Source organism: Salvia miltiorrhiza, chromosome 3, assembly GCF_028751815.1.
Source record: "Salvia miltiorrhiza cultivar Shanhuang (shh) chromosome 3, IMPLAD_Smil_shh, whole genome shotgun sequence".
Taxonomy (NCBI): Eukaryota; Viridiplantae; Streptophyta; class Magnoliopsida; order Lamiales; family Lamiaceae; genus Salvia; species Salvia miltiorrhiza.
This window is the reverse complement of record NC_080389.1, coordinates 37,177,797-37,205,011: the sequence shown is the minus strand read 5'-3', so window position 1 is coordinate 37,205,011 and position 27,215 is coordinate 37,177,797. Positions and strand designations below refer to the sequence as shown.

At 33.7% G+C, this 27,215-nt stretch overlaps 2 protein-coding genes and 3 long non-coding RNA genes across 10 annotated transcripts; 3 read left to right on the top strand and 2 right to left on the bottom strand.

Annotated features, from left to right (window-relative positions):
* Nucleotides 1–1,194: 1,194 nt before the first annotated feature.
* LOC131016555 (protein yippee-like) lies at nucleotides 1,195–3,348 on the bottom strand. Of its 2 annotated transcripts, none has more exons than XM_057945283.1 (5): nucleotides 3,208–3,348; nucleotides 2,061–2,104; nucleotides 1,752–1,860; nucleotides 1,601–1,656; nucleotides 1,195–1,455 (listed from the first exon to the last, which is right to left on the bottom strand). In XM_057945283.1, the coding sequence occupies exons 1-5, from the start codon at nucleotides 3,301–3,303 to the stop codon at nucleotides 1,371–1,373; spliced, it is 390 nt and encodes a 129-aa protein (XP_057801266.1). In that variant the 5' UTR covers nucleotides 3,304–3,348; the 3' UTR covers nucleotides 1,195–1,370. The 2 variants fall into 2 exon arrangements, with proteins under 2 accessions (XP_057801266.1, XP_057801267.1); XM_057945284.1 differs by having other exon boundaries at nucleotides 1,752–1,848.
* Nucleotides 3,349–5,144: 1,796 nt separating this feature from the next.
* Nucleotides 5,145–7,480, bottom strand: LOC131016552 (uncharacterized). The gene is made up of 4 exons (XM_057945274.1): nucleotides 7,202–7,480; nucleotides 7,056–7,122; nucleotides 5,858–6,023; nucleotides 5,145–5,421 (listed from the first exon to the last, which is right to left on the bottom strand). Exons 1-4 carry the CDS (start codon nucleotides 7,365–7,367, stop codon nucleotides 5,311–5,313), a joined length of 510 nt encoding a protein of 169 aa, XP_057801257.1. The 5' UTR covers nucleotides 7,368–7,480; the 3' UTR covers nucleotides 5,145–5,310.
* A 2,899-nt stretch (nucleotides 7,481–10,379) lies between these two features.
* Nucleotides 10,380–23,899, top strand: LOC131016557 (uncharacterized). 5 transcript variants are annotated; one of them, XR_009099068.1, is made up of 4 exons: nucleotides 10,380–10,604; nucleotides 10,694–10,847; nucleotides 14,522–14,683; nucleotides 14,904–15,646. It is a non-coding gene; the product is annotated as an uncharacterized LOC131016557 (long non-coding RNA). The 5 variants fall into 5 exon arrangements; XR_009099069.1 differs by lacking the exons at nucleotides 14,522–14,683; nucleotides 14,904–15,646 and adding exons at nucleotides 12,511–12,559; nucleotides 12,862–14,514 and having other exon boundaries at nucleotides 10,381–10,604; XR_009099071.1 differs by lacking the exons at nucleotides 14,522–14,683; nucleotides 14,904–15,646 and adding an exon at nucleotides 12,862–14,514 and having other exon boundaries at nucleotides 10,382–10,604.
* On the top strand, nucleotides 16,976–18,078 carry LOC131016567 (uncharacterized). Its single transcript, XR_009099081.1, has 2 exons — nucleotides 16,976–17,170; nucleotides 17,795–18,078. It is a non-coding gene; the product is annotated as an uncharacterized LOC131016567 (long non-coding RNA).
* On the top strand, nucleotides 20,070–21,509 carry LOC131016569 (uncharacterized). Its single transcript, XR_009099082.1, has 2 exons — nucleotides 20,070–20,620; nucleotides 21,245–21,509. It is a non-coding gene; the product is annotated as an uncharacterized LOC131016569 (long non-coding RNA).
* Nucleotides 23,900–27,215: the final 3,316 nt, after the last annotated feature.

Here is a 27,215-nt window from a genome sequence, read left to right as displayed (position 1 = left end):
AGTGGGTGCAATGGATTTAATTTTATTTTTGATATAGTTTTATTCTAGTTTCAATTTTAAATTTACAATAATTGATAAATTTTAAATTCATTGAATTCCAATTTAAATCCTACATTGATTGAATTAAAGTTGCAATACAAGAAATTAAAATCCAAAATTACTTAAATTAAAACAAACAAGAAATAAAAAATCCTAAAAATCTAGCGGATGTTGTTTCGTTGCTTGATCTCCGCCACCTTGCACATGTGAAACGTCAATTCGTCCGGATTTATTTGAGAGGTGTCCCGGCTCATCAACATGCTATCGGCGAGGTCACGTTGAACTTGGGAGAATGAAGAAGAAGATGAAGAAGAAGATGAGGAGAATGAAGAACTTTTTTGCTATTAGTTGATATATATATATATATATATATATATATATATATAGGTGCCAAGAATTAAAAAAAAGGAGGGGGTGGGGGCAACGGATAGATGCTCAACGGGAAGAAAAAAACGGCTTCTGCCGATTTTTTCAATTTTAATTTTTATTTTTTCAATTTTGCTTTTTTTTTTCTTTTGCTTGAAAAGGAGCGCGTGTTGCCACCGCCCCTCCTTTGCACTCGGTGCGCCCGCTTGCTCCCTCTCCATCGCTGGCGGGTGCGGCAACGCTGACGGGTGCGATAGGCCGGGTTCGATCCCGCCATTGCACCCGCCGTTGTTGATGCTCTTACAGGTTTACAGCCATCTCAAATTTGGTACAACTTCTCAAAGCTGCATCTATAGTGGCCCCTTTTTTTCCTTTTAGCCTAGAGCCTCCGAAATGTCAGGGCCGGCCCTAGTATTAGGGTCGAAGGAAAGCCCAAACTGGATAATATGGACTTCCCATTCCAATGATTTCAACAAATATACTAAAGTTTCGAAACTAATCAATGTATGATGTAAGGTGAAATGGTGATCTCGTCATTAATTGTTATCAGTTGTTTTTTGTTATGGAGAATTATTAAATTGTTATCAATTGAATCCATTAAAACTTACTAATAGATTGATTAGGAGACATTCAAATAGTAAACCTCATCTGTGTGTAAAGTATAAAGACAGAGGTGAATGATCCGAACAATCATCACCGTCCCCCTTGAATAAAAAAAAAAAAAAAAGAAAAGAAGAAGAGGACCCTCAAACAAATAAGGAAATAGAAATGAAGTGGGGAGCACAACCCTTTTTGTTTTAATTATCAAGATATTAGAATATGTGCTGTATATTAAATGCCAAGAATTGAAAACTCGTATTCAGAAGAAGTGCTTATTCTCCCAAATTAACCTGTATTACATAACCAAGAAAAATGATGATTGAGGATGTACAGTTTAAAATAATTTGACAAGTCCAGCTGCCTAATCACATGTCGTCAGCATCGCTTCCAACCATCTGTGCGTCTTGAGTGATCAAATAGTTGCTCCCATCGGGACCCAGCACTTTAAACCTGCTCAATCGCACAATTTGCAATTTACACACTCTGTTTCAATAAACAAACCACCTTTTGATATATACCAAATTCGAGAGATTGATTTGGCAAGATTTCAAATACATCACCAAGAGCAAGAAGACAGAAATAACAATGTGTATACCTCTCAAGAATGTATTTCCCAACTTTGTATTTTTGGCTCTTTTCATGAGCAGCTTCCTGGTATAAACATAAAGTGACAAGGACAGTTTCAGCTTTGGAGACGGAAATATGATGAGAGAGAGAGAGAGAGATCATCTAGCCAAGGTTCTCACATATTTCCATCCCACAATTGATCCACAACCCACGCAGAATATGTCAACAACAGTGTGCATTCCAGTCATCATCATCCGCTCTTCTTGCTCTCCAACACTAACATTCACACTATCATCAACTACCATGTCATTACACATATGTCAAGAATGCACTACTATGAAAGGCTACACGAGAGAAGATTGTACAACTTTTAAGATCATATAATTTTCTGCTCATGAAAATTAGGAAAAGATGTAAGAAAGTGAAAGGTGCAAAACCAAGTTCAACACACAAATAACGATCATTTCACCGAGAATAAGAGCACTTACACTTTATCAAAGAGATAAGCCTTCCCATGCCTGCAGTGGAAAGACTGGAAATGGGTATAACATTTGGTCAGCAGCATGCAAGTAATCCATGCTTTCACCAAGATTAACAAGTAGTAACAAAGAAATAAACCATTAAACAATCACTTAAACATAGTCCAATACGTGCTATACATACAAGTAAAAATGAGAAAATGGAAGTTCAAATAATTTGACAAGGTCAAAGTGAAATCTCTTGACATGTAAACCATTGGTAGAAGAGCTTCATATGCACAAATCAGGGGAAGATCAGATAATGTTTCTGAGTTGTAACATTTTTTAGAAATGCTTCAAGCTGAGAGTCTTACTGACTCCAATTGTAATAGAGAGGAGAAACACTTGACTTAGATGCAAATTAATGAAAAATCAACTAGCGCAAGCAAATTTTTTTACGATTCTGAGAGATTGTTCACAAGCCAAAAGGAAGAGCTTCTACATTTAGAGAATATAAATGCACCAAGAAGTTCAATCCCAAGAGACCACACAACAACATAAGTATCATCTCGCAATTGAATCTAGTAAACATTTTAGACAAAAAATACTAACTAAGAAAGTACTCCCATCTATCTCTGTTACAAAACTGAAGTTACTCCCATCTATCTCCGTTACAAAACTAAAGCACAGTATGTTCTTTTTTTTTATCAGTAAAAGAAGAAAATTTATTGAAGGGTAAAACAAGGCACCAGAGATGCCACTAAAACAACAGTATGTTCTAACTTCTAATGTGATGAACACTTGATCCTATATGACAAACTCAACCTATTGAAACCTACCAATTCAACAAATGCAATTCAAACTTGAGAGAGCCCTTTCTCCATCACAAGCACAACTCAACAAAATGTTCCCAAAAAAAAAACTGTGAAAAGATATGGAACGATTCTATAGCTTAATTCTATAATCATCAACCAATGCAACAGCATACAAAAACTGGTTCTAGCACTCAAAACAGTCAGGAAAAAAGTTCTCAATCCACTAACTTCTACCAAAAACAAAATAAAATGAAAATGTTAATTATCCACAGTCAGTTTGCAAATATCCATACATCCGTAATAAGCTCAAACAGACTGAAAATCTGAGCATGAATAAATAATAATAATAAAAAATAACAAACCTTAGACACAATATCTTCAACCAAAGCTAGATGCGTTTGGCAGTGCTTGCAAGTATACTTGTTTCCATCCAAATCAATCACGAACACCCTCCCCATTTACCAAACTCACCAATCAATATCCAAACACGACCTAATTCTTCTGTCACCCTAAACTGCACAATAACAAAAAAAAAAGGTTAAATTTAAACTCACAAAAATAAAAAATCAAATATAATTAAAAGGAGAAATACATTCCATAATGCAGATAGGAAATACACGGCGATATCATGATTAACATTCACAGAAAAATTAAAATAAAAAAATGACGGAGTCCAGATGAAGAGAAAAAATCGAGGAAGATTTCAATTCTCACCTCTGCGGCAAAAATTAACGAGAAAAAAAAACGTATATATAAAAAAAATAAAGCAATAGAAGAGCAAAAACTATCACACCAAATTGGAACGTGAGTGCTTTCCTTATTTATACGAGTGTGGCGGGAGGAGAGAGAAAATACCATATTATCTTTAGTTTTATTAATAAATTATTTTGTCACTAATTACTGAATATACTCTCACTTTTTTTTGAGGCGATATAATCTTACTTATTCTTACGGAATAATATGATTTACCTTACATTAATTTACTAATCTATAAAGTAATTTATCTCAGTAATGACTAATATTCTCTCACTCATTTAGTCATGTGTGTTACAACGTAAATTTCTAAACAATCCTCTTTTATTTTTCACACAGACAAGAAAATATATTTAATTTTTTTTTGAAAAATAATTTATATGTAATTATTATATTTCATTCATACTTTTTATTTCATCATTAAATTTAAAAAATATCATTTTATTAAAAGAAAAGTTCTAAGATAGTTCAAATTCAAAAAATAAATTATATTTTGAAACATTTAAAAAAGGAATAGAGAACTAACTTAGTAAAACGAATGAAGTACTAATATTTTTTTATGGCATGTTATTATTGCATATAATTTTTATTTTTTTTGGATTACAACGTGATTTTCAAATATTGGCATAAAAACGCTATCTTTATAAATCACTGATTTATGTTCTCAATGAGACATCAAGCGGTGCGAACTACTGTTTACAAACAGTAAGGTCTAGGGTTTAAACACCACCGCTCTCCCTCCTCCATATAAAAAATGAAATAAATAAATAAATCACTGATTTATAACATGATCTAATTAAAATTGACGTTGCTGTTTGAAAAAATTACATGTAACCTAGCCTTACACGTGCAAAAATTGCAACAATATGTCGCCTAAGGTGGTAAGCTTGCTAACCTATGTATTTCTCCGACAACCGCATTAACTTTTAACCTAAGCTTAATTTTAATCGATATTGTAAACCATATATATTGTAAATGTTGTATTATTTATGTCAAGATTTAAAAATTGAATTATAAATTAAAACATATGATATAAATGCTGTTTTCATATGCCATAAACCAAAAAAGATAATAGATACTCCCTCCATCTCATTTCAAATATTTCGAAACTATAAAAAAAAATGCTATAATTTTAAGACATTTGAAATGGATCAAAAAGAATATGTCGCTATTTTATGTCTCACAAAGTTTGGTGGATTTGACGATGTAATTAGTCGATGATCATTTTCATATTTAGTGTTGTCATTTTCTTTTGTGTGTCGACATAGTGATGTACATATTCAATGAGTTTTAAAAAGATGAGTAATTTTTCCCTCAAAAAAAAAAAAGAGTTTAAATATCAGTTCTAATATTTAATGTAATTTTGTTTATCGAACTAGATCATGAAAATTCGGAATTCAAAGAAGTAAATGCAATTAAAGGAAAATTTTTATCATATTTATAAATATGATAATTGAATTGGTATTAATTTTATATAAATATAGAAATATAAAAACGTTCTAACTGCAATGGTTTTTTAACACTAAATAATTCTCAATGAAAAAACTTGATGAAAAATTAATTTATATACAGAAATATTATTAAATCGATTGAAAATTGACAACCTAAAAAGGATAGAAATATTGTGATTTTCTAATCTGAAAACACAAAAGATATGGAACAACTCCATTCCATTAAAAAATAAATCAATACCTCTCTTCTTAAAAAGAACATTAACATGAAGTCCTCTCCCCACTTGAGGCAAACGCATTGGTTACTCCGCCAATTCTGTGAGGAGGCCAGATAATATGCGTGACGCGCCCACAAACCAAACCCAGAGGAATCTGCCACAAAATTTTGGACAAGGAAGTAGGAACTTACAACTCTTGTCTTACACGAATCTAAACACAATCAAACATCAACAAACTTTTCAATGGATATATACCTATACAAGTGTTGTATGGATTTCTGCAGTCTGTAATCTGTATGGACAACTTACTCAACAATTCTATTGAAATCAACACCACACATATCTTAACCAATGGAAAATATATTTCTAATCTCCAAAGAATGCCAAAATAATACTCCCACCATCCCCCAAATCTTTACACCTTTGAGAATGGCACGAGTTATAATAAAATGGTTGAATGAGTTGTAAATGGAATAAGAGTCTCGCTTTTATTATAAAGTTGTGTAGAGTAATTTTACTAAAAATAGAAATAAGTTGTGAGTGGAATAAGAATCCCACCCTATATATATATATATTATCGTATACCATACCGGGCCAAAAGATCTGGAGTCGAGGCTACAAGCTGAGTTATCCCCGACAACCCAACAATGCCCTTCAGGAATCCTCACAGTTTCATCAAGTGAAGGAAGATCAATCCAGTCACCTGGCAAGCCAACAATTCTCTTTATGTTTTTCTTCTTATAATCACTTGGGGAACTATCATGACAAAAACACGTATACGAATTCAACATGACATCCCATTAGTAGTAAGTAGAAGAAAGTTAGTTTTCAGCATAAATTAGCATATTGTAGATCACAGCATATGTAAATCTAAATCCTTTTAAAGATGAAACAAGTTTAGTATCTTAATATGGGCCAACTTAATCAACAAAGCTCTATGCACTGCCTTTCAGTGAGAGATGGACAATTGACTTGCGTGATACGATGTATTGCACGGCTATTTAAAATACAGAACAAAGCTCGTGACATCAACCAAAAAGTGTATTTTTCAAGGACAAGATGCAAGTTAATGGGATCTTGAGCTTTGTAACATGTCCCCTACCAAAAGCAATCACGCCAAACATTTCTTGCAAGCAATATATGGAATACAAGATAACATAGTAAATTTGTTGAATTTCTGTAATTCTGCTTAATCAGGCATGAATCATTGAAAACTTATCTCTGGTATGATATGGAAAAGATCCATAACTGCTACAATCCAATCTATCCTGCATCAGTGATTTTAAGAATCTGATTGAAACTTAACACATGATGGCATGAACGAGAGCAATGATCGGCTGACAATTGCACTAGAACAAATGGAAAATTACGAGTGGGGATAGTAAGCCCTACAACGACAACAAAAGGGCCAAGAGGAAAAACTTCACCATATGCAGTAAAGCCTGTGTATTCGAAGGAACTATAGAGAGTGCCTCTGCTCTTTTAGGTAGTTAATGCCATTGCATTGGACACATAAGAAGTATGCAACAATGGGATAATAAAATCCCAATCAAACTCTAGACAAACAAATTTTTCAATCACATTACAACAATCTGATTAATCTTAGAATGCCCCTTGAATTGACAGCATCAAACCATTATGTTTAGCTCTAATGAAGCCACAGTACAACTTCAAGAAAGTAATTCAATTCCTCACTCAGTCTAACATTTCTCATCGCCATTTTACCCAAAATAACAACACCTCTGAATTTGAAACAGAATCCCAAACAGTATGATAATGAAAAATTACCGAAAAATGACGACGTCGCCGCGGGAGAACTTGTCAAGGCAGAATTTCTCAACCAATACGTAGTCATCTGCAACCAAACACGCAATCAAGCCAAATTGAGCAGAGAATAAGAGGTAACTTAATTGAAAACGAATTAGAAATTTTACCAAATGAAAATCCGGTAGAGCTGTTACTATGGGGATTGAAAGTCGGAGACATGGACGGACCACGAACAGCTGTAAAACGAGCGTATCGGTCGGAAATGGTGAGGCCGACTATGCCTGCGGTGAAATATTTTTTGGCTGCATCCAACAGAAAATTTTGAGGAGACATCTCTGAATTCGGCGATGGACGGTAGCCGCCACGGCCGGGCGGAGGAGACTCGGAGCGAATGAGATGTTTGGTTTTGGGACTTACTTCAATAGTTCAAAGGCAAGCTTTTTGAGATTTTGGCTGAAGCTTATTTTAAAGTTGGAGCTTATAAGATGTTTCAAGAGTTTATAAGATGTAATTTTTAAGAGTTTATAAGCTATTAAAATATTTAAATAATTGAGCTTATAAGTTATAGAGAGAATTTTTTTGCTAGAGAGAGAAAATATTTTTTTAGAGAGAGAAAATCGAAGAAAAATGAACTTGAATGCTATATAATGAAAATAATAAATTATAGTTGAAAAATATTTGTAAAAAGATTGTTGCATATGAGATTATAAAAAAATAAGTTGGGGTAGAGGAACTTATTTTTTGGGGAGCTTATAAGCTCTTGAAGCTTATTTTGGGAGCTTATAAGTTGTTTAGGAGCTTATTTCGCCAAACACTTTGAAAGAGCTTATAAGCTGTTTTGAGGAGCTTATAATCTCAGCCAAACACCCTCTTAGAGATTTCGAAAAAACGTTATTCAATTAAAATCTAGAGTTGATGTGTGAAACTATTCATTTTCATATTGTAAATATAAAAAATATTCACAAAGATAAAAAAAGTTACACTATCCGTTCCACTATAAATGGGCATTTCTCTTAAGCGCCGAATTTAAGAAATTACTATTAAGTGTTTAAGTATAATTTTAATTTTATGCTTAAATAAATATTTAAATAATTAATGATTAATAATTAAATCAGATTCAACTGCTTCTCTCTCCCCTGTAACAGACCAGTCGTCGCCGCTACTTCTACTCTGGGGAGGTCGTCGTCCCGCTCGGTCTCTCGTATTTCTCTTCCTCACTCTTGCTATTCTAAAGGAAACGCAAAAGAAAAGCCCTCCTATAAAATAAGTCGTCACTGTTGTCACCGTTTCTAAGATCCGATAAGGTCGTATGCGTCACTCCCTTCTTGGTTCTCTCTGCTTATGAACTCAAGGGAAGGGGCCTTTTTAATATTGTTGGCGCTGTTGCATGTCGGCGGTGGGCAGTCAACGACCAAGAAATTGGGCGCGTGTGAGCTGATAAGGTGCAAATCATAGTCGATGGGTACGGGGGCAGCTAAGTTGATGTCGGAGGTGGGTTGCTGAAATTAAAAAAGAAAGAAAGAAAAGTTAAGGTGTAGATTCACCCTTAAAGTAGAAGGTGCAATTAAACCCAATATTTAACGACGCTTAACGACGTTAGAGGTCTGGATTTAATTGCATCCTCTTTTTGTACTATAGGGGAGGTTTTTGCGCCAAGATCGAAAAGGGGGATCAACGCTCCAAGGGTGTCCACTTCAGGGGTGGATCTGCACCTTAACCCTATTATCTAAAATATAAAAGGGTTAATTGCCGCTAAATTCAAAAGCTTTCTAAAATTTCGCAATTTTCTCACCAACTTCAAAATCGGCGTATAAATACACGAATTGATAATTCGTTCTTAATGTTCCCAAAATTAAAAAATCCGGCGAGTTGACATGGAAAACATCTGTGACATGTCAATTAAATGCCAAATAGATATGACATGTCATTTTTTAATTTTTTTAATTAATCTTATTTTAATAAAATGTTAATAAATGAATTTATAAAAAAAAAATAGAAAATACCTACCCCCAACCCCAAACACCCCCTTCCCCAACCCCCCCGACCACCACCTTCCAAATCCAAACCCTCGGCGCCACCCCGTCCACCACCTCCCAAACCCCCGGCGCCACCCCGACCAACACCGCGAGAAGAAGAAGGCCGCCCAAATCAGTACACAGATTTTCTCACCCTTCGACTCCTCCATCTACCCCATCCCCAAACACCCAGAGCTGCGATTTGCAGAGGGATTTGGGGTGACGATTTGAAGGAGGGAGGCCGCGATTTGGTGAGGCGATTTGCAGAGCGGCGGTGAAAGGCGAGAGAGAGATGGACCGGCAGCAGTTGTAGGTGAGTGTGTGTGTTGTTGTTGACAGTTGAGAGCAGGCGGAGATGGGCGGTGGTGGTGGTGGTGGTCTGGTGGAAGTCCAGAACTCTGGCAGAGATGAGTAAGGGAGACGGTGGGAGTCCAGAGCTCGGCGGCGGTGGTGGTCTGGTGGTTGGAAGTTCAGATCTCGGTGATGGTGGTGGCTGGAAGTCCAGAACTCGGCGGCGACGATGGCTGGAAGTCAAGAACTCGGCGGCGGTGGTGGTGTTCGAGAGAGAGAGAGAATTCTGCATTTTTTTTTCTTTTTTTTTAATGTTGTTGGAAATCAAAACGACGTCGTTTTGATTTTTAAAAACGACGTCGTTTCCTTACGCCGCCGACTATGCCACGCTGTAACTACGGTCATCCATGTCAGCTTCAAATTTTGGGGATTTTTTAATTTTGGGAACATTAAGAACAGATTCTCAATTCGTGTATTCATACGCCGATTTTGAAGTTGGTGAGAAAATTGCGAAATTTTAGAAAGCTTTTGAATTTAGCGGCAATTAACCCAATATAAAATATCTAAACCATTTTTGATTTATTGTTTGCTGAACATTTATTTTTTTGGCCTCTTTGTTTTAATAAGATATAGCATGATTATAATTGTTGTGATTTTGACTCGATTCTTTGTTCAGTTTCATTTTTATTTATGAATATCATATTCCCAATAAATTTATTTAGCCAATTTGTTGTTTTTAGATTATTAATTAAACTTTTGATTTGATATTGATGATTTAATATTATTTACTCAAATTGAGATTATCTTAAATTATTTATTTTACAATCTATAAATTTAATTATTTCTATATGTTATTCATTAAATTTAATATTATATTAATTGAATTGATAATAATGTTATTATACACTACTTCAAATCAAATATTAATACTTAAATTAATAAAAAAATATTTTTTATTATCAAATAATTTAAAATTTTTAAAATTATAAATATATTATGACGTGCATCACCAGAGGGCATATTAGTGAAATAACATAAAAATAAATTTGAAGTCGTAAAATGGTACGAGTTGGGTGCCAAGTCCAACCTTCCCTTCCCTGATTTCACTAAAATTCCAAGCCCTAATTTCTCATCACCTCGTCCCAGCAGCCGGTGTCTCCCTCGTCCGTCCCAATTGGTTGTTGTTTTCATGTTTTTCCTTTGTCAATAGTATCATTTCCGCCTTCTTTCTCCATTGAATCATACGGATATTCTGTTCAACAAGGTAGGTTTTGTCTTATGCCGCCTGATTTGATTTCCCATTTTGACTCGCCTTGCGAAACTCATTTACTGCCTTTTCTGTTTGTTTCACAGGCAAATGGGGAATTTGACTTCTGATATGTGCTGAATTTCAGAGTAAAACTGGATATAATTTGTCATCTCTCTCTGGCCGCCCCCTGCTCCGGTGAAAGAAGGTGTATTTTTCTCATATTAGCTGATTCAAGGTGTATTTGTCATCTGCTGAAAGGTTTGTGATTATTCATAAACATTTTTCTCACAAGTATTTTTGGAACACCTCTTTATAACAGTGTTCAAATTGAATTTTGCAACGATTTTTCTGTTCTTTATCACCTTTAATTTCAAAAAAATTGAAACACACTTTTGGTCTTTTCTCCTATGTTTTTTCATTTTCTTCTTGAAAATCTTTCGATGCAGTGGATTCACTAGTGACATAAAATTTCAGTTTGGATAATTAAGAAATTAAAAGGAAATTATATATGCATATACCATTTCTGACTCTTATGCAAAACAGTTCTTATCATTCATACATGTATATGTATATTGTTTTATTTAATATGTTAAGGACAAACGATAAACATAAAAAAAGAGGGGAGCTAATTGTACAGAAAGTCCATTTTCTGTTCAATTTATAGATGTAAAGCTATATGTATTATACAAAACATCCATTTATATAAAAAAAGTAATATAAAACTTTAGCAACTACTAATAAAATAAGTACTACATACTTCTCATCTTCCAGCTTCAGCTCAACCATTTTAGCATCCGTATTCTTCACAAACCCTTTTCCAACTATAACCCCAATCACATCTACATCATCAAGGAACATTACTATACATTGAAGTAATAATAAAATCAAACAATAATAATATAAATAACCATACTAAATAGAGGCTCTTCATTAGTAGACTGCATAGCTTTTATATCCTCAAATGGCTTAAATGAGAAAATAACTTTTAGAAAAGTAGGTTGGATAACTTCTGAGATCAAAATTTTCACTATGAGCTCAAGTTTGAAACAATGATTAGTTATCCTGTACTTCCCAACATTCCTCTTGGCCATAAAGTTCATGATCTCGTAGACACCCCCTTCTTTTACTTTTCTTGCAAACATACCAACAACTTTGTTTGGCACTGACAGATGGATCCTAGTCTCCTGAAAACGGCCACATATTTATTTATATGAACAGGTAGCTAAAAAGGCAATAAAGTGTTCATATATATCTCCAAAAATTTAAGTTACAGCATTCCTTATAATGAATGGCCATTCTGTCATACATAAAGCAGCCAAATCTTTAAATATTTGATATGAATTTGCTAAAAAAAGGCATGCATCATGTTTCCATACATATATGTATATGAGTTAAAAAAGCACCTCAGCGTCATGCACCACAGCTTCAATGCGTGCAATTTGTGTCTTTGATCCTGTTTGATAGTCCCTCCGTCCGCCAAGATTATGGCAATTTGTTTGGGCACGGGATTTAATAAAATTGGTGATGATTTTGATGTAGTGGAGAAAGGGTCCCACCACTTTATGAGATGAGTGGTTGAGATTGAATTTTGAGTGGTTTATTTGTAAATAAAGAGTATTAGTAAGGATAAAATATTAAAGAGGATGGTGGGATCATTGCCATAAAAGGAAAGTGACATAATATTGGCGGACGCCCGATATAGTAATTGTGACATAATCTTGGCGGACGGAGGGAGTATTTGTTATACACTCGCACACATCTCACTTTCACAGCCTGTATTGTTTTACTTGTGACCAATCCATCAAGACTTGTGTATAAAAGGAGGCATCTTTTTTTGAACCTAAAATTATAGATACAACCAAATAAGTAAAAAATGTTCAATAATAATGTATTCAATGTTATAGATTCTTCATTATCACAGGTGTAGGCTGAGAGAGCTTTCTTTTCATGAAAAGGCATTATGCAAGAAGGTAAATAAAATAGCAATGCACTTTTCATTTACAATATTTTTGCAAGAATTAAAAAGAAAACAAAGGTTCTTAATAATCACAGGTGTATAAAATAGCTCTTTTCATAAAAAGACATTATGCAAGAAGGTATAGAATAACAATGCTCTTTCCATTTACAATCTTTTTGCAAGAATGTAGAAAGAAAACAAAGGTTCCATTTCCTTTTTTGCAAAAATACAGATCAGGCAAAAAAGAAATCAAAAAAACCTTCTGAAGCATAATTTTTTTTATTCAATAAGCTGACATATTCTTCATTGTCGCAGGTACATGGCAGAGCTATTTAGTTGAAAAGGCATACTGCTACAATGTGAATAACAATATATATTCATCATTGTCGTAGGAGAATAGTAATGCTCTTTCCATTTACAGCATTTCTGCAACAATGTACAAAGAAAACAAAAGTTTCATCTCTTTTTTCGCAAAAAAACAACATCAGGAAAAAGAAAACAAATGAACTTTTGAAAAATCAAAATCTGAGAGATTTTATGCAAGAAATCGAAAGAAATTTTATTAACAAAAAAATTCAAACAAACTGATGTTCGAACCCAAAAAACAACATTCAAAGACAAAAGACTTCGACAGCAAAAGATTTTTTCGAAGGCAAAAAAAAATTCGAAGGTAGAAAAAAAAATGCAAATAAAGGAGAAGTAGAGAATTACTTTTTAAAAATGGAGACACTAATGGTGAAAAATTAGCCTTAACATGTACATGTATTTATAGAACTTAAAACACACTTATCAAATGTAAAATGGGCTCCAAAATTCAAATTTGAATTTGGGCTCCAAAATGAGAGCCAAAACTGTAGTGCTTAAGTTAATCCAGTAGATAATCATTAAAAGTTTTGCACAATGGATAACTAAATGTTGCTTTTGGCAGGAAAAAAATGTTGATCAAAGTGTGCTTTAATATATTATTCATAAATAACCATTGTGCAAAACTGCATTTAGTTTTGGTTCTCATTAAAGCACACTTTGATCAGCAACTCATTTTGGAGCACAAATTCAAATTTGAATTTTGGAACCCATTTTACATCTGATAAGTGTGTTTTTAAGTTCTATAAATACAGGTACATGTTAAGGCTAATTTTTCACCATTAGTGTCGCCATTTTCAGAAAGTAATTCTCTACTTCTCCTTTATTTGCATTTTTTTTCTGCCTTCGAAAAAATCTTTTGCTGTCGAAATCTTTTGTCTTTGAATGTTGTTTTTTGGGTTTGAACATCAGTTTATTTGAATTTTTTTGTTAATAAAATTTCTTTTGGTTTCTTGCATAAAATCTCTCAGATTTTGATTTTTTAAAAGTTCATTTGTTTTCTTTTTCCTGATATTGTTTTTTTGCGAAAAAGAGATGAAACTTTTGTTTTCTTTGTACATTATTGCAGAAAGGCTGTAAATGGAAAGAGCATTGCTATGCTCCGGCGATAATAATGAATATATATTGTTATTCACATTGTAGCAGTATGCCTTTTCAACTAAATAGCTCTGCCATGTACCTGCGACAATGAGGAATATGTCAGCTTATTGAATAAAAAAAAATTGTGCTTCAGAAGGTTTTTTTGATTTCTTTTTTGCCTGATCTGTATTTTTGCAAAAAATGAAATGGAACCTTTTTTTCTTTCTACATTCTTGCAAAGAGATTGTAAATGGAAAGAGCATTGTTATTCTATACCTTTTTGCAGAATGCCTTTTTATGAAAAGAGCTATTTTATACACCTGTGATTATTAAGAACCTTTGTTTTCTTTTTAATTCTTGCAAAAATATTGTCAATGGAAAGTGCATTGTTATTTTATTTACCTTTTTGCTGAATGCCTTTTCATGAAAAGAAAGCTCTCTCAACTTACAACTGTGATAATGAAGAATCTATAACATTGAATACATTATTATTGAACATTTTTTGCTTATTTGGTTGTATCTATAATTTTAGGTTCAAAAAAAGATGCCTCCTTTATACACAAGTCTTGATGGATTGGTCACAAGTAAAACAACACAGGCTGTGAAATTGAGATGTGTGCGAGTGTATAACAAATATCAAACAGGATCAAAGACACAAATTGCACGCATTGAAGTTGTGGTGCATGACGCTGAGGTGTTTTTTTTAACTCATATACAGATATGTATGGAAACATGATGCATGCCTTTTTTTAGTAAAGTCATATCAAATATTTAAAGATTTGACTGCTTTATGTATGACACAATGGCCATTCATTATAAGGAATGTTGTAACTTAAATTTTGGAGATATATATGAACACTTTATTACCTTTTTAGCTACCTGTTTCATATAAATAAATATGTGGCCGTTTTCAGGGGACTAGGATCCATCTGTCAATGCCAAACAAAGTTGTTGGTATATTTGCAAGGAAAGTAAAAGAAGGGGGTGTCTACCAGATCATGAACTTTATGGTCAAGAGGAATGTTGGGAAGTACAGGATAACTAATCATTGTTTCAAACTTGAGCTCACAGTGAAAACTTTGATATCAAAAGTTATCCAACCTACTTTTCCAAAAGTTAAGTCATTTGAGGATATAAAAGCTATGCAGTCTACTAATGAAGTGCCTCTATTTGGTATGGTTATTTATATTATTATTGTTTGGTTTTATTATTACTTCAATGTATAGTAATGTTCCTTGATGATGTAGATGTGAGTGGGGTAATACAAAAGAGGGGATTCTATGATAGTTTTATATAGAGTTTCACTGAATATGCACGCTATGAAACAAAAAACAGATTCTATATATTTTTTAATACTGATGTAAGTATATAAGTAGGTATATATTAAAAATTATTAGAGACATCAATAGTTATGTGAATATTTACACATAAGCACAATTAGGCGGTCGAATTCTTTCACACTCGAATTCTTACACATCAAAAGTTTAGTGAATTGTTAGAGTTTTTGCTATTTGAAATAATAGTCACATAATTATACAAAAGTCTAATTAGCAGGTGAGCATAACTAGCAGATACAAAAGTACATAATACTACACAAAATGCTTCCTTCGATAATAGAACCTGTGTAATAACACAATTTCGTATTAGTTCACATTTCATTAATTTATAGTCATGTAATGTAGAATTTGTATTGTAACACCCCGTTATTTCTTAGCTAAATTTAGAGTAATTTTGAACTTAGAAGTCATGATGATTCACGCCGGATAAAAGAAAATGAATTTATTTTTAATTCCAACAAAAATGATTTACAAAAAAACATTTGTAAATTTAGTTATTAAATTTATGTGCGTCGCATATTTATTTAATTTAGCATTCAAAGCATTATCACGAGCTTTTAGTCATCAAACCCTGAAGAATTATTACAGTTTTCATAGTACAACCCGAAAGATTTTTTTTATTATTATTTTATTTTATTCCTCCCATCTACTCCCCCACTTACTCCCACACCCACCTACTCCCCCACTTACTCCCACACCCACTCCCCCACTTACTCCCACACCCACCTACTCCCCCACTTACTCCCACACCCACTACTCCACGCTATGCCCCTTTAATTTTTATATCAAAACACTCTCTGCGAAATCAATCTGCGAAATCAATCCCATCCTCCACCTTCCCTCCCATCATGAACAGCATACCTGCGAGACTGTCATCACAACTTTCCTCCTCTAAGTTATACTTCAATATCAGATTTCACAATTTCCATGATTCATTTTTACTCTCTCTCTCTTTATCGTTCCACGCAAATCAACCTTGCAAGATTAAGAACAGCTGCACATATTCAAGCCACCAACCCAGCAGATCCTTAAAAAAAAAGGTTTTATTTTTAACTCATTTATGTTATGTAAATTCTCATTTTGTATCAATATCTCGAAAACAAACCCATTCTTGAGTATCACATTCTGAAAATTTCAAACTTCACAAAACAAAGAATCACATGCATATATATGTTCACTGACCTTTATTATAACAAGCATTTATATGAATATACATATGTACACTAAGAGTTCTTTTTAAATAAATGAACTTTGGGGTTGGGTTTGAAATTTCGAATTGGGCTGAGTATTTGGGCCGAGATTTTATTTATTTTTGTCTCAGCTGGGCTTTTAATTATTAAATCTAATGGACCTTTATTAATTTATTTAATTGGACTGTGCAGTTTCTTTATTTAAAATGGACTACACTATTTTAATTAATTAGACTAATTAAGTTTGATTAATTATTTTTAATTTGCATAATAATATTATATTATTATTATGTGCATATTTTAAGTAAATTACTTATTATATGATAAACATGATATGATTTGCATTATATTTTGCAATAGAAATATTTATGATCTAATTGGTTTTATTTATAATTCCAATTATTAAAGAAAGATGAGTAAGAATATTGTTGGTATTCTTAACTCAAGAAAAATATTTTCAATTATTTATTCATTGAATTTTGAAAACCCGGCTAAGTGAATCATAGAATATTAAGCACTACACCATGACTTAAGATTAGCTTCACGAGACCTATTAAGAATAGAATTTCTTGTAGGCTTTGTGACCAGGGGGATTAGCGCTGCTTTCCCAAGACAGGTTTTTATGTGTATGATCTTCAGGCTTTGCCTATCCAGGTGGGCTTACTTTCCAAATGTACAAAGTATGATTGAGTTATTAAGCTCTAAATGTTTCAATGAAATGCAAATTGTTTATTTAATGTAATGAAAACTGTTTATCCAATAAAATGTTTATGTGCACTCTGCTCTGTTTAAGGCTCGCGCAGTTAATCAATTGAGGTTCTCTTATGACCTAATACGTTGTTTGAGAATTGTGTACACTTGTTAGTTGACTCGGTGGGTTGATCTCCATCGGGCTCTAACCAGAGGCGTTATAAGGGTGCTCGGCTGGATGTGTTCCGGAGCATGAGAAATATCAGGCCTGCCTGGGTAGCGTCCCGAGGTCAAAGTAAACTTGTCTGGGTTACGCCCTCAGTTCAAGTAAGCGGGAGACAGAGATCCGTCGGTGGCTAAAAGGTCCGGGATCACAGCGAGTAACAGAAAGGGAGTGTGACATGTGCGCACAAATGAAAGCAAATGTTTTAACATGCTTAGAAGTACTTCTTTCAATTTAAAACCTTCTAAGTCATGTCAAGTATGATTGGATAAACTGTCTTTATTAAAATATGAAATGTTTCAGAAAAATGCATGCCCACTAAGTACATTAGTACTTAGCCCAAAAATACTTTCAAATGTTTTCAGGTTGGCTGGCCGGTGCTGACGGGACGGAGCTGAGGCTAGAGTTAAATTCCTATGTTAGACTTCCGCTGTAGCAATTTCTCATATCAGTCTTTTGTTTTCCCAACTTAAGATCTTCATGTTAAATTTCAAATGATATACCTGACCGAGCTTAGACTCTTCACTACTAAATTTATGCCAATGAATGTCGGTTGTCAGAAGCATGAAACAAAACTTGTGATCCAAAGGGGCATAGCCCGACTTTCTATCCTATTTCGGGTTTTTACAAGGTTGTTCCTTGTTTATTTCTATGAATTAGTTGCACCTCGATTATAATTATTCATTCAAGAATTGGGGTGTGACAGAATGGTATCAGAGCATGAGTTTCCTTTCATGTTTCTGATAACCATAAGCTTTTCAATGACGAGTCTAGAATAGTATCTCTAGACTTCTAAGAATGTCAGTAGCCCTCAGCTCGCCGTCACACTGCCGCAACTAAGGTACGATAATAGTTTCAAAAATATATATGTATATTCAAAGTTATGAAAAATTTCAAGAAAATGTGCGCCTTATGTTTACGATGCTATGTGAATGCTTTTTGTCGTGTTTGGGACTACCCGAACCCATAACGACTCAATGAATGTATTTCGTGTTTGGGACAACCCGAGCCCTTAACGAATCAATGTATGTATGTATGTATGGTCGAGTTAGATTCCTTGAATCTTTCCGGCATAAGCAAAGTTTTTCATGAAAGGGACATTTAATGTCCATATGACTCAAAATTTCAAAGAAAGCAAATATATGTATGTATGTATGTATGAATGAATGATGAGAAAGCTTTATGTTATCATTTTAAGTTCACTGCCTATATGATTAGAATGATGAGTTCTTTTACAAATCGTTTGAGAACCACCCAATAATGTCTTACGAATGTTAGTCGTGATAGCACCGCTAGAACGACATAGAATGGACCTATATGATACCAAAGATTTATGATTGAAGTACTTAGAAGTAAGTGCTTTAAGTTAGAAGTTGACTTAGAGCTTTATAAGAGATAAGAAGTTGACATGATTGGGGGCGAAGCTCCCATTTGACTGAGTGATTCGTTGTGCTGGGTCTGGCCAGCCCACATGACTATGATCTCGGTGATTGTCAATTTAGTCATCCCAATGTATAAACTCGTACTATATAGTTGTCCCAATAAGATCTTCTTTGATCACGATAAGCATAGTATGATTAGAATGAGTTTGTTTGTCAACAGTTCTCGAGACATGAGACATAGCATTCTCACGATTAGAAAATGTGATAAGCATCAAGCTATGTAGGTGCACTGATAGTGAATGTCTAGTACTCCAAACTAGATTTCTCAAGTATGCAATTTCGAGGACGAAATTTTTATAAGGAGGGAGGGATGTAACACCCCGTTATTTCTTAGCTAAATTTAGAGTAATTTTGAACTTAGAAGTCATGATGATTCACGCCGGATAAAAGAAAATGAATTTATTTTTAATTCCAACAAAAATGATTTACAAAAAAACATTTGTAAATTTAGTTATTAAATTTATGTGCGTCGCATATTTATTTAATTTAGCATTCAAAGCATTATCACGAGCTTTTAGTCATCAAACCCTGAAGAATTATTACAGTTTTCATAGTACAACCCGAAAGATTTTTTTTATTATTATTTTATTTTATTCCTCCCATCTACTCCCCCACTTACTCCCACACCCACCTACTCCCCCACTTACTCCCACACCCACTACTCCACGCTATGCCCCTTTAATTTTTATATCAAAACACTCTCTGCGAAATCAATCTGCGAAATCAATCCCATCCTCCACCTTCCCTCCCATCATGAACAGCATACCTGCGAGACTGTCATCACAACTTTCCTCCTCTAAGTTATACTTCAATATCAGATTTCACAATTTCCATGATTCATTTTTACTCTCTCTCTCTTTATCGTTCCACGCAAATCAACCTTGCAAGATTAAGAACAGCTGCACATATTCAAGCCACCAACCCAGCAGATCCTTAAAAAAAAAGGTTTTATTTTTAACTCATTTATGTTATGTAAATTCTCATTTTGTATCAATATCTCGAAAACAAACCCATTCTTGAGTATCACATTCTGAAAATTTCAAACTTCACAAAACAAAGAATCACATGCATATATATGTTCACTGACCTTTATTATAACAAGCATTTATATGAATATACATATGTACACTAAGAGTTCTTTTTAAATAAATGAACTTTGGGGTTGGGTTTGAAATTTCGAATTGGGCTGAGTATTTGGGCCGAGATTTTATTTATTTTTGTCTCAGCTGGGCTTTTAATTATTAAATCTAATGGACCTTTATTAATTTATTTAATTGGACTGTGCAGTTTCTTTATTTAAAATGGACTACACTATTTTAATTAATTAGACTAATTAAGTTTGATTAATTATTTTTAATTTGCATAATAATATTATATTATTATTATGTGCATATTTTAAGTAAATTACTTATTATATGATAAACATGATATGATTTGCATTATATTTTGCAATAGAAATATTTATGATCTAATTGGTTTTATTTATAATTCCAATTATTAAAGAAAGATGAGTAAGAATATTGTTGGTGTTCTTAACTCAAGAAAAATATTTTCAATTATTTATTCATTGAATTTTGAAAACCCGGCTAAGTGAATCATAGAATATTAAGCACTACACCATGACTTAAGATTAGCTTCACGAGACCTATTAAGAATAGAATTTCTTGTAGGCTTTGTGACCAGGGGGATTAGCGCTGCTTTCCCAAGACAGGTTTTTATGTGTATGATCTTCAGGCTTTGCCTATCCAGGTGGGCTTACTTTCCAAATGTACAAAGTATGATTGAGTTATTAAGCTCTAAATGTTTCAATGAAATGCAAATTGTTTATTTAATGTAATGAAAACTGTTTATCCAATAAAATGTTTATGTGCACTCTGCTCTGTTTAAGGCTCGCGCAGTTAATCAATTGAGGTTCTCTTATGACCTAATACGTTGTTTGAGAATTGTGTACACTTGTTAGTTGACTCGGTGGGTTGATCTCCATCGGGCTCTAACCAGAGGCGTTATAAGGGTGCTCGGCTGGATGTGTTCCGGAGCATGAGAAATATCAGGCCTGCCTGGGTAGCGTCCCGAGGTCAAAGTAAACTTGTCTGGGTTACGCCCTCAGTTCAAGTAAGCGGGAGACAGAGATCTGTCGGTGGCTAAAAGGTCCGGGATCACAGCGAGTAACAGAAAGGGAGTGTGACATGTGCGCACAAATGAAAGAAAATGTTTTAACATGCTTAGAAGTACTTCTTTCAATTTAAAACCTTCTAAGTCATGTCAAGTATGATTGGATAAACTGTCTTTATTAAAATATGAAATGTTTCAGAAAAATGCATGCCCACTAAGTACATTAGTACTTAGCCCAAAAATACTTTCAAATGTTTTCAGGTTGGCTGGCCGGTGCTGACGGGACGGAGCTGAGGCTAGAGTTAAATTCCTATGTTAGACTTCCGCTGTAGCAATTTCTCATATCAGTCTTTTGTTTTCCCAACTTAAGATCTTCATGTTAAATTTCAAATGATATACCTGACCGAGCTTAGACTCTTCACTACTAAATTTATGCCAATGAATGTCGGTTGTCAGAAGCATGAAACAAAACTTGTGATCCAAAGGGGCATAGCCCGACTTTCTATCCTATTTCGGGTTTTTACAAGGTTGTTCCTTGTTTATTTCTATGAATTAGTTGCACCTCGATTATAATTATTCATTCAAGAATTGGGGTGTGACATGTATATACCATATGAAGTTGTACCTGGTATGTTTTTATTTCTCTAAACACAATGGTTGTGTTTTCTGCATCAAAGTAAGCTTGATACATACTGCCATCAAGTAAACCGTTGGCACGTGTGATGGCCTTCCATCCTTCCAACAATTCGATTATATGGGACACCGATCACGCTTAACAGCAATTTTGACTGTCACGATTGTATCCGTTCCTTCAAACTGAACTTTCACCTCAGTCAGTCATGTTAAATAGACATTATAGAAAGACTTTGACACCCCCTGCCATGGTTAATCTAAAATTAGAATTTATTATACATAAGTGAGAAAGTAGTAAAGTGTCGAGTTGTGTGAACTAAACAGTCTGTAGTATGTGCTGGTTTTGTACACAAATTCAAATTTTGGAAGGTTTGGTGGCAGTTCATTTGATGGCAGTTGTCTAGCTTTTGGTTTTGTTGGTGGTTTGGTGGTCAGAGCTTCTCGCAGTGTTGTGTTACGTGCTTGTGGAGCATCCTCATGCTCAATTTCTGCAAGTTATATCATTTATGTATTTTTGAATAACATAGAATCTTTAAAGATAAATGAATGAGTTGTAAATAATAGATCACTTTGCAAATAATAAATTTGGTATAAAATTTCTAAGATTAAATGTAGACAAGTCCTTCCATAAGAGGAAATCAAATAAACAAATGCTATCTTCTTTTTCATATTTTTTGCACACTCAATTTCTTTGTTCGTAGCTCTTAGCTCGAATTTCTTCACTTTTTTCATAAATTTGCTGTAATCAAATATCCAACTCAATATTACACGAGTCTAACATTATATTCGCCGCGCATAGCGCAGGAGGTACACTAGTTATTTTAAAAGAACATGATTGTTGAATATTAGATTAAGTTATTTAGATTGATTAGGTTGTATTAGTTGAATGATATTTAAATTGATTAGGTTATATTAGTTGAATTAGTTGTGTTAGCTTACATGATTAAGATTAGATTGAATTTTGATTCACACAAGTTATGGCCTTTTCAATGTGAGATTAGATTATTTAGATTGATTAAGCTATATTAGTTGAATTAGTTGTGTTACGTTGCATAATTTAGATTAGACTGAATTTTGATTCGCACAAGCTATAGCCTTTTAAATGTTAGATTAGATTATTTAGATTGATTAGGTTATTAGTTGAATAAGTTGTGTTAGGTTACATGATTTAGATTAGACTGAGATTTGATTATGTTTTAAATTATTGTAATTGATTTTTATTTATGTCAATTGTGCCGCCAACGGGAGAGAGGTGAATAACATATTTGATTGAATTTGTATAAGTATGATTATTTGTGTTGAGCATGATTTAAATTTAATATTAGCATACTTGTGTTGTCGGTGAGCGAGAGGCAATATTTGGGAGGTTGGGCAACTGGTGGGGGACACTGTCACCCTGGTTTTTAATAATTGCTGCTATAACTAAAACTTATGAACTAAAAAATCAATTCTAATTAAGAATAGAAGATTATAATAAACACTTAAATCCTAGACTTCAATATAACATAATCAATCAAGTACACTAATTGCAATTCTATTTCAGGACGTTTAGAAATGAGTTTTGATCGAGGGTGGATGTATAGGTGTGTTGTGAATGGATATCTAACTATGGAATTCGCAGAGGGTATCAAAGTTTTTGTGTTTTTTGCTTCTCAACCAAGACACATGAATGGGGAAAAGATTAAGTGTCCGTGCACTAAATGTAAAAATAAAAAATATAATCATCCGATGACTGTGAAACTTCATCTCGTAAAAAATATGGTTTTATCCCTAATTATCATATTTGGGTGTTTCACATGAGGTAGATATCTGTATGCTCGAAATTGTAGTGAAGCGGTATGAGTCGACTTCAGAAGAGATACATCACATCTTTAAAGAGGAGGTGACAAGAGACTCAAAGGGACGTGTGCTCGGGATGGGCATGATGTCACAAATGATGTCTAGTGGATCTAATACTTAGTCCACTAGCACGTCTCAGTCCACTAGCACGTCTCAGGCAGCTCCTGCTGTTTCTCTTGAGGAGATCGAGGCGCTGAAAGCTACATTGGATGCGCAGGTTGCTAGAGGGGACAACCTCGAGGCCCGAATATTGGAGCAGGATGTCATCATCAATGATTTGAAGCGTATGATGACAGAGTTGATGGCATTGGCACAGACACAGAGGTGTCCTAATCCTTGAAAGCGTATTTTGAATTTATGTTGTGTTGTCATTAGAATTTGGGTTTACATAATTATGATATGAATTTGGGTATTATTTTTAGTTTGAATTTTAATGTTTAATTATTATAAGTATGTTTAAATTGTTAATTTTATTGATATAGCAGGTTAATTCATACAAGAAAAAAAATTAATTAAAAAATAATTTCTCAACGGATTTACGACGAAAAGAATAGAATAAGAAATTTAATAAAAAATTCAACAAATTAACGACGGGAAGAAATAATAAAAAATAATAATTTGTTGATGGGTAGTTTCCCGTCGTAAATTTCTTCACCAATATTTGGTGACTTGGGTTACTAATTAATAACGAGAGAATCCGATGTTACAGTTAACGATAGAAAATACTCATCGTTAATGTTTTTCTTCACGATTAATATAGTGACATCTATTTTCCATTGAGAAAAAATTAACAATGGAAGTTTTCAAATTTATGATGAAAATTTCCTTTGTTAATAATGATTTTTTATAGTGTATACCTCTAAATCCCACCCGACCCCGATCAAGCTACCCGAGTAGCCGGAATGCCCGATTTCTAAATTTTAAATCCTTAGTTTAACAGATGATAGATCTCCGTGGCTATTGCTTGTGAGTTGTGGGGCTGGTGAACTGGAAAGACCTAAAGAGAGGAAAATGGAAAAATGTTGGCACCAAGGATTAATTTGAGCTGGAAATTTAACACAAAATGGAGTGAGACTCACACGAAACATCAACGAAAACATATCTGATCAAATAAACAAATAAAGAAGAGTATATAGATAATAGAGATTAGAGAACAATAAATCAAAGCATGTGTGATCAAATAGTTATTGAAATAGAGTATGATTTGTTATTAAGGTTAGGTATGCAGTACTCCCTTCGTCCACTAAGAATGTACTCCCTCCGTCCCACTCCAATAGGCTCACTTCATTTGGGCACGGAGATTAAGAAAACTTACTTTTTAATAGGAAAGTGGTAGTAAAGTGGTGTGGTCCACACCAATTAAGTACAATTTTTTACCTAAAAAGGAAACTGAGCCTATTGGAGTGGGACAACCCAAAAAGGAAATTGAGCCTATTGGAGTGGGACGGAGGGAGTAACACTTTTGGTGGGCACGAGTTTTAAGAAAATACTTGGTGGATGTGTATAAAGTAGAAATGAGTGGTTGTGGTTGAGTGGAGTGTAGGGCCATAAATAAATGAGTGGTTGTAATTAAAAGGAGAATGTGAGACCATGTCCTAAAAAGAAATGTGTTACACTGTTTGTGGACGCTCAATTAGATAATTATGTTACACTCTTGGTGGACGGATGGAGTATCATTTTGTATCATGCTTTATGTTCATTATTAATAAAAATATCATTTATTGATAAATAAAACTTTACATAATATAACCAAAATAAGTAGGTGGATCTTGTTTCTCGACAATTTTGCTCTCATATAACCAGAATAAGTAGGTGGATCAGTTCCTACGTACGGACAACACAATCGCCGACTTCAGACAAGAAGGAGACGGCGTGTCGTGGAGCTTCAGCTTAATTTTCTGCCTCGAAATTTTTGAAGAAACTAACAGTCTTAGATGGAAACCTGTTGATTAGGCGTATTTTATACGCATTTTTTTGGGTGTTTTAGTATGATTTCTATGCTTCATTATTTATATAAAATCCTTTTAGTATGATTTATGAGCTTAAGTGAATTCTTAATGGTTTTTGATATGTTTTAGAGAAAAAGGCTAAGTTTTGAAAGAGTTTGGAAGTAAAGATTTCGTGAAGAAAAAGCTGTGTACGTTTGAATGCGGTCTGAACTGCATTGATATTTGAAGAAGTGGCGAGAAGATATTAGATTGAGCAACCTTTGACTTTTTTTGTAGTGGGCCAATGTCTTATTCTTTTGATTGGGCTCAACTTAATTTATTTTACTTTATGGGTTTGCATGCCACGTTTCCCATTAGCTTTCGGATTAGGTTTTATTTAGTTTCCTTATGAAGTTATATAACATTATTAGTTTTGCACAATTACAAGAGACATTCACGCACACCTTGGGACGCAGACTTGAAAATTTTAATTCAAGTTTTCTTTTCTACATATGTTCTTAGCAATTTATTTCTTAATTTTCTTTTTTTTTTATGAGTTTTAGCTAATTTCTTTTATTTCGGCAACGATTAAGGAAGCACTAATAATTATAAGATTATTCTGTGAGATCTAATTTGTTCTTATACTTTATTTTATGCTTATATCTGTGATTCTCTGTATTTATCGTCATTAATTATTTTAATCCATTAGGTAGTGCGCAATATTTAGTGGGTAAGAATTAATTATACAGCCAATTGAATCGGCCATACGTAATCGTGGTTTAGGTTTGATTAGTGGTAAATTGATACATCAGGGTTAAGGGAAAAGCAGTCTTAATTCAATAATCCTGCGTCAGAGTTTGTTGGTTTTGAATCGGGTTTCTCTATATATTAATGTTGTCGGCTCATTAAACCTATAGAGCGTCTCTTACGGTTGTAAGTCGATTAGGGTAGTAATTAGTGAAGCGTCTTCCTGATTAACGAATAATTAAAGAGAAATAAGATCATGTCAGAAGCGTCTTCGGTGGCTATAACTGGTTTGCTTGCATGAATTAAAGTTATATTTGCATCAATGATCGGAATAATTAAGCTAGGGTGGACTTAACTGATTGCTGAAATTCTTTATTAATTGTTGGAGTTTTATATTTATTCGTTAATATTAGAACCGTTGCAATTCTTTTGAATTTTATTTATTTATTTCTATTTTAGTATTTTCATATTTTTCCCCATAATTTCATTTCTTGAGTTTCCTTGCAGGTTGAATTTTAGGAGAATTCTCGTCGATTCCTTGGGAGACGATCTTGCTTACTGCTGTCTGCGCAGTGTGGGCATACCGGCTGACCGCCAGATATTTTTGGTGTAAAACGACGCACCGGCAGTGGAAGCACTTCCAAGCGCCATAGCAAAATATTTTTCTTTTGTGGTTTTCTTGAACGTGGAAAATGGGCTTCTGCTTCCACTGTGTTGTATATAGTACATATTTTTGGTGCATTACTCGGGATAATTGTCTGTTCATGTCGGTCTAAATTCTTAAATATTAAATCCATAGATGTATTCGACAAATGCAGGAAAAACGGGATTATAGGGTGTTTAATTTGGGGGTTATATATAAGTTATAGAGTAAAATAATAAATTTATAATTATTTATTATTGTTATTTTAATAGGATGCTACACTAAGGAAAACATGGGTTATGAATAGAATTGCATTTCTTTATACTCCCTCCGTCCACGAAATAAACTCTTATTTGCCCTTAAATATTTGTCCATGAAATAAACTCCTACTCTGTTTTTTGAACAATTATACGTACCCTCTCTTATTTCCTGCATTTACTAT